The 7,481-nt window shown below is 36.8% G+C and overlaps 1 protein-coding gene across 1 annotated transcript; it reads right to left on the bottom strand.

The window, feature by feature from the left end:
* Positions 1-3,495: 3,495 nt before the first annotated feature.
* Positions 3,496-5,564, bottom strand: LOC111403479 (transcription factor bHLH153-like). The gene is made up of 6 exons (XM_023032005.1): positions 5,412-5,564; positions 4,721-4,877; positions 4,537-4,602; positions 4,395-4,460; positions 4,214-4,264; positions 3,496-4,091 (listed from the first exon to the last, which is right to left on the bottom strand). Exons 2-6 carry the CDS (start codon positions 4,817-4,819, stop codon positions 3,936-3,938), a joined length of 438 nt encoding a protein of 145 aa, XP_022887773.1. The 5' UTR covers positions 4,820-4,877; positions 5,412-5,564; the 3' UTR covers positions 3,496-3,935.
* Between the last annotated feature and the right edge of the window lie 1,917 nt (positions 5,565-7,481).

The raw sequence follows: 7,481 nt of genomic DNA, 5'->3' as shown, positions 1-7,481 counted from the left end.
ACTCTTTACCTCACCTTTAGCTTTAGCTATAATTCAATGTCCCTCACGAAGGGGTACATTTCATTTGCAGTCTGAAATTTCAATGAAATCTCAATTGGATCATTAAAATTTAATTTGTGTCTATTTGGTTATTGAACTTTAGTTTAATTTTAGAGCCTGTTTGAGCCACATTATAATGAGAATGAAAAATAGAGCCGTTCTGGGCTCCACACCAGAGATAGAAATTCAAAAATGATGGCTTGATGTGATGGATAACGGTCATATTCTTCATTTTAATGAGGTAAAAATGTGGCTCAAACGGGGGCAAATTTGTCTTCCGTCACTTTGATGTTGGGCACGGAAGCTCTGATACCACTTGTTATGTTCGGAAGCTCCAATACCACTTGTTGATCCCAAATCGGATTGTAAATAATAAGATTTAGTGACAATATTAAAGTAAAAAAAAAAGGTCACACCACGAGAACAAGATTTAAAGTAAAGAAGAGTAAAAAAGGTTAATCGCAAAGGAACGATATTTATTACTGAACAATATGGAGAAAGCAAGTACAATTTACTAAAATTGCTTTTCACAAAACTGACAGAGGAGCTTCATATTTATAGTGAAAAATTAATCTTTAGAAGTAAAGTTTTAGATGAAATAAAATGCCTAAAAATTTTCTTATTTGAACTCTTCAAGTCCAACTCAAATTTCAACTCTCAATGGGTTTCAAAATAGAACTTTAAATAGAATTTAACAATTAAGTTTGAATAGGATTTCTCAAAGCATTCCAATTGGAATTCTTCTTGATGTACACTTCAATTAGAATTCTATAATTATATCAAAAGGATTCGGGTCACCCCAAAATTTTAACAGTCTTCACATTGTCACGAGTTTCGGTATAACCGAACGAAATTCCTAGATTTCAAATCTGTTTACATCGAAATAAACTGGTCATTCTCTTCAATGCAGTAACCAAGCACTCCATATAAACCAAACAATCGTCCTCTGCCCCGTGTCTACAAACGACACCTGAACCCAATCCCAAGGTTCCCAAAATTCCTCATCAGAATTAATGTTGATCACACAGGGTCCAAGCACACCCTATAGCAAGAACCAAACTAGATGCTTGATTAGAAGGCCCCTTACTAGAAATGTTGCCTTCAACGTTCCTAGAAGCATCCCAGACATTACTGAGACAACGGTAACTACATTCAATGAGTTCAACCCCAACAACTGAACATGGTATACCCGCTAAAATTGATGGCAAAACGGAATCACCAATACTCTCTCGAGCAGTGTTTTGAACTGACTCAGAGCTCAACATAAGAGGTACTGTACCAAACTGAACTTCCACCATGGTTCTAAACTTGCACAAATGTCTCCTCTTAACTGATTTTGCACTCCCCTGCAATATGTACAACTGGGATCTTTTTCGTCCCTCTAGTACAACCTGGACTCCCTTTCGGACATTCAAGACTCCACCTCATTCAGAGAATTTTTACCCTTTTGCATCTAGAACACTCAGCGAGATGAGATTCCTCTTCAAATCTGGAACATGTCGAACCTGGCCAAGTATTTTGACCGTCCCATCCTGTAACCGCAATCTGACTCAATCGATTCCAACAATATGGCAAGACTGGTTGTTTACCATTACAACTCCACCTTATTGAACAGCCTCATGTGTCTTAAATAAATTTCTATTGGAACACATATGGTTCGAACGTACTGAATCAAGAATTCACTCCTCATCGGGTTTAGAATCTACATCAGATATTACGGTCAACATCACATCTCCGCCATCTGAAAAATCCTCAACTACATTGGTTTCGTCTGAAATCAAAGGTTATGCTCCACGATTTGCAGCTAAATCACATCTAGCCTGCAACATATTGCAATCCTTTCGAATATGTCCCTTCTGTTTGTAGTAGTAACAATACACATTGCTAAAGTTGAGTTTCGATCTGCCTCTCCGTCGATCACCTTGAGATATAAGAGTTTCCTCATCCCTTGATGTAGCTCCAATCAAACGCTTCATTTTCTTCTTTGAGTGCAAAACATCTTAGACATCGTCTATAGTCAAAGTATCTCAACTATACAAGATGGTGTCCCGAAACGACGCATAAGAACCATGCAGCGAACACAACAAGATTAAGGCAAGATCCTCTTCATCGTACTTAACCTCCAACATTTCCAAATCTGCAACTATTTCCTTGAACACAGTAATGTGATCTTCCAACGACCCTCTTTCCACTATGCGATAGGAATACGGCTTCTGCTTAAGAGCCAGCTTCTGGTAAGACTCTTAGTTATACATAACTGATATAGTTTCAACCACAAAGCAACCGTCGTCTTCTCCGTCAAGACATCCTACAGAATATTGTTGGATAAATGAAGATGAATCAACGACACGGTCTTTCGATCCTTCCGTTGTCCAATCAACTGGCATCTTCTCAAAACCCAACAACGCATCATCCAAACTCAACTGAGCCAGAACAGTCCTCATCTTTACTTGCCAAAAAAAAAAGTTTGTATTGTGATATAATTGCGGAATATCATACTTCAACCTAGTCATCCCAAAAAAATCTCAACCAATCTATGAAATGAACCTGACTCTGATACCACTTGTTGGGCACGGAAGCTCTGATACCACTTGTTGGGCTCGGAAGCTCTGATACCACTTGTTGATCTCAAATTGGATTGTAAAGAATAAAATTTAATGACAATAATGAAGTAAAAAAGATCACCACGAAAATAAGATTTAAAGTAAAGAAGAATAAAAATAGTAAATTGTAAAGGAACGATATTTATTACTGAACAATATGAAGAAAATAAGTACAACTTAGCAAAATTACTTCTTACAAAACTGACAAAGGAGTTTCATATTTATAGGGAAAAATCAATCCGTATAAGTAGAGTTGTAGATAAAATAAAATGCCTAAAAGTTTCCTTATTTGAACTCTTCAAGTCCAACTCAAATTCCAACTCCCAATGGGATTTAAAATAGAACTTAAATAGAATTTGACAATTAAACTTAAATAGGATTCCTCAAAGCGTTCCAACTAGAATTTCTCTTGATGTGCACTTCAATTAGAATTCTATAGTTATATCAAAAGAATTCGGGTCACCCCAAAATTCTAACATTTGAGTCTTCCAAATTGATGAAAGTTACTTATTCACAGTTATAGTGCAATAGATCATCTACGTAATCAGTGCATGGCATGCAAATTTACCATGATGTCTCGTCATAAAAATTTTAAAATTGAAAAAAATAGAATATTTTAGTATGAACATATTGCCACGATCCTTGTTTAGGTTGTTTTACTAGTTTTGTTTCTAGATAGTCACATGGTGAAATGTTGATGCCATCTAAACAATTTTTGTTAGCTTGAGGAATTATAGGTGACGTAATGTTAACATAGTGATGAATTTTAGAATATTAAACTCAACTTTCGTGACCTAATTAAGAATAAGATCCAAGTGAAATTTCTCTTCAAGTTCAATGACTACTCGCCAAGTACATACGATCATTAATGTTTTCTCTTAATTCATGACGACAAATTTGGTGATACAGAGTACTTTCATTCCTAAGATTCCGTTAGCAAGAGTCTTTCATTTCAAAGTCCGACTACGATAATCTTTTCAAATAGACACACTTCAATGTTAACGCTATAAACTTCAGGCAGCATTCCAGCGTGCATGGGAATATAGAATTTTTCATCATCTTCCCACAGATCATAAGAAAAACTCTTTTCTTCGTCGATTTACCTATGAACTTATCTCTCGTTACATACAATAACATTAGGATAGGATCTAATACCAGTAGCTTTCGAACTATTTAGTCCTCAGCTGCAACTCGGCCCTAAGTTTGCCTAGAACACTCATTTATGAGGGATTCTGCGCTGTAAACTTGCACCAGGTAACTTCATAGCTTTATGAGTTTGGGGCCGATACTCCCTCAACAATGAGTTATCACTGAATCTTCATCTGAGACGGGCCTTCTGGTCTTAATCGGTGCCCAAATATCTGCACCATTGCTGCTAGCAACCCCAGCAGTAAATGAAATTGGCACAAGACATAACCCTTTGCTTCTCAAGCTATATGGCTCCATGTCCTTGAAACAGAATAGATCAACATTATAACTTTCAGCCTTGCAGTAAACATTCATAGCCCATCTGTTATGGACAAGATAGCAGTATAAAGAAAGAAAATAAGCTAAAATCTTGTTCATTATACCATTGAGTTCTCATTGGTTGGCGTACTATAAAGGTATGGAGCACTCAAAACCTGAAAGTACCAATGAAATAATAAGGGATTTGATATTGACCATCCAAAATTGTTAATAATGAATTCTTGATTCGAACTTTTTGTGGTATTAGAGCACGTCAAAGGTCATAAAATCCGGAAAATGTCGAACCTTAACTTGTTCGTGAAGGAATCCTATGTATTCCATTGCCTCCAGAAGGACTGATGCAGTATCTGTCTGTGGTAAATTTAAACAAATTTAGCTAAGCAATTGATGTGTAGGTGTAAATTATGCGAGGGTTCGTAGTATGTACCTTTCCGAAGGGTGAGACGAGCTGTTGAAGAGCTGAAATTCGTTCACTAACCTTCTCTTTCTTTTGCTGACAACAAGATAAATCGAACATATCAATGATACAAATAGTAAAGTGTACACAATATTTAGAAGAATGTACAATCCAACAATGAACTCATCTGAGTCGATATATGATGATAAGATACCTTGGAAGAGAGAGAGAGGTCGGCTTTATGTCGTTTTGAGGTAAAATCTGCAAGGCTACTCTGCTCAAGAGAGACGGGGCTTCTTCTGTGTTCCATCATTTTTTCGAATGTAGCTTGCTCCAGAGGATTTTCCGTTCAAACCCTTCTTTTTCCGTACCTTCGAAATTAATATATACATATTGTAATTACATAATTACCAATCAAATCATAGATGCGAATAATACGTAGTCTACTTATTTCGCATTTAACTTTTATTTCTTCCTATATACAGCATATTTAATTTTCAGATCAAAAATATTATTTATGGTCACGCCAATTTTTTTTATGATAGCATATTCTAAAACATCATTAGTCGAATCTATACTAGATTGTGTATTTTCTTGTCGGCCCAATAAATTTCACGACTTCGTTGGATGTCCGAATTCACCCGGCGATAAAGAATTCGTCAAGGAAGCCCTCTATCACCCTACTCATGATTGTCTTCTTACTTTGATAACAATTTTTATCAAAGAATTATGACTAACATAATCTAGAAAAACCCACATCAAGAATCCAAAGAAATTGCAATAAAATCTCAACTTTTGTATCAAAAATTTCAAAAAACCACCTCAGGATTCAAAGAAAGATCTATATATTTGAATACTAAAAAGCAAAAGCTTTAATTAAAACAAATTTGAATTGCAAAACCAACCTGAGAATTAAGAGATTAGCTGCTGGATAAGGTATTGTTGCGGTATAGAGAGTTAGAATGGAAGAACTCAGTTTGTGTGTGTGAAGGGAGAGTGAAGGGATTTTCGAAATTCATATATATACAAATTTGTATACTGTTGGAGGTTTGATTTACAAAAAATTAAATACGAAAATTCAATATCAAAAATGAAAAAGAAAGATTTGTCAATATTTGACAGCTAATAAACAACCATGCAAATGCATACAAACCGTAGCACAGCTGAGAGCTCAGTTCTATTATTTTGACTGAGCTCGAAAATGACTGCTGAGGTTAAGATTTATGTTTTGTATTATTGTCTTTGAAGCATCTTTGTTGTGTTCGAGTATTTAAGTTTCCAGCAACATTTTTTTTTTTTTTTTATATCAAGGTGTCTGCCTTCGACGACTATTCCTTGGGTCTGTGATCCGGCCCCTCTTCACACAGAACAATTAAACTGCGGGATGTACCTCCTACTGACCAGGGTCCGAGCGCATCTCCAACTGAACTGCCAAAGTGCCTAGTGAGCCAACCCACATTGCACCTTGCCTTCCAAGACATTCTTGCCTTCCAGGATAAATCCTGTTTTCCAGTATATGTCTTGCCTTCCAAAAGCCCCACGAATCGAACCCACGACCTCTGAACTGACAGCCTTGAGAGAACCCATCCTTTGTTAGTGGAGAAATGCCCCGAGGGGCTCCAGTCATGCAACATTGATACAGAGGTTTATAGACATGTTGATATAATGTCATACGATATTTTATCATTGAATTGTCTTAAACATAATCACTTTTTTCATCTAATCATTTAGAGCCACATACACACCAGTCATGGAGGATGTCAAAATTCATCTATTAAAATAGAATAATCCTTGAGTTTCTTCGTTGAATGTGCACAACGGATCATTAGATAAAATAATATAACGCAGAAATATGTGCTTGTTTCTATTTTCAATGGTACATTCAATTCTTTTCAAGCCTTAGAAAAATTCTTAGAATTCAATCGATATCAGGACCACGCAACTTATGTCATTATACAGGATGGAGAGTGGAGACAGGAAGCAACGAATGAAAGAAATTAGGGCTGCAGCTTCTTATTTTATTCTTCAATTTTTTTAATCGATTTTTTTTTACTAGTCTGGTAGGGTTGGGTGGGTTCCATCGATTTTTCTGGGTTAACCCATAACCTGACCCGAATATTTTACCCTTAAATCGAATCCACCTAAAAAATGGGAAAAAATCTACCCAAACGGATCGAGTTAGGTCGGTTCGATCGGGTAAGGCGGGTTCGATCGGGTTTTGCCCACCCCTAATTATACTCATGAACAAAATAGCTTACTTTCCCACACCTTTGCTAATCTTTAGGAGGTACTCGTGTGCCCCAAACGAACTACTCACCTCGCAGTGTCTCGACTCCTGTCGAATGATCGATACGATAATTAAACATTTTTGGATGAAAGAGCTTTATTTCATTAATATAGCCCTCATTTGACAATCATTGAAGTGATATTTGTATATTAAAAAAAAATTATAGAAGAGGAGTTTTGAAATAAAATGGTTTTCTTTAAGAATTCGTGATGAGAGAGTAAAATATGTAAAATATCTTGTTGTAAGAATGCATATTATCGGAAGGATTATTTTTGTTGTACATTAGTATGTACATTAGGGTGTCCATAATGGACACCCGGCGTCCCCCTATTGGAGGGGGTGCCTGTGGGCCAAGCGCCCCCTCCAATAGAGAGGCGCCGGGTGTTCATTAAATACAACCTTATGTACACGTCAATGTACGTGTAGCAAATTCCTTATCGAAAATGCCCTCGTTTTGAAAATGCATATTATTGGCGCCAAATCATTGTCAGAGTACTAATCAGAGATCAGGTAGGCATTTCTGGCAGGTGGGGTCCATCAGTCTCATTTGTTTCTATGACACGTATAGGCCTGACAGGATGTGGGCCTCCAGTTTGCACACAATTCCATTTCAAAAGAAGTACTGGCATAATGGGCCCACACGCTTTGTTCCACGCGCTTTTATCAGGGCCGCAGACTGGCCGCTTCA

This window comes from Olea europaea, chromosome 11 (genome assembly GCF_002742605.1).
Source record: "Olea europaea var. sylvestris chromosome 11, O_europaea_v1, whole genome shotgun sequence".
NCBI classification, from domain to species: Eukaryota; Viridiplantae; Streptophyta; class Magnoliopsida; order Lamiales; family Oleaceae; genus Olea; species Olea europaea.
The sequence above is the reverse complement of the archived record's forward strand: the minus strand, read 5'-3'. Positions and strand labels throughout refer to the sequence as shown.

Excerpts from the sequence above, each read along its gene's own strand:
- LOC111403479 (XM_023032005.1), bottom strand. The coding sequence starts at position 4,819 with ATGATGGAACACAGAAGAAGCCCCGTCTCTCTTGAGCAGAGTAGCCTT. Across the intron at positions 4,603-4,720 it reads ACCTCTCTCTCTCTTCCAAG|CAAAAGAAAGAGAAGGTTAG; the intron begins GTATCTTATCAT and ends TCTTGTTGTCAG. Across the intron at positions 4,265-4,394 it reads TCCTTCACGAACAAGTTAAG|GTTTTGAGTGCTCCATACCT; the intron begins GTTCGACATTTT and ends TGGTACTTTCAG.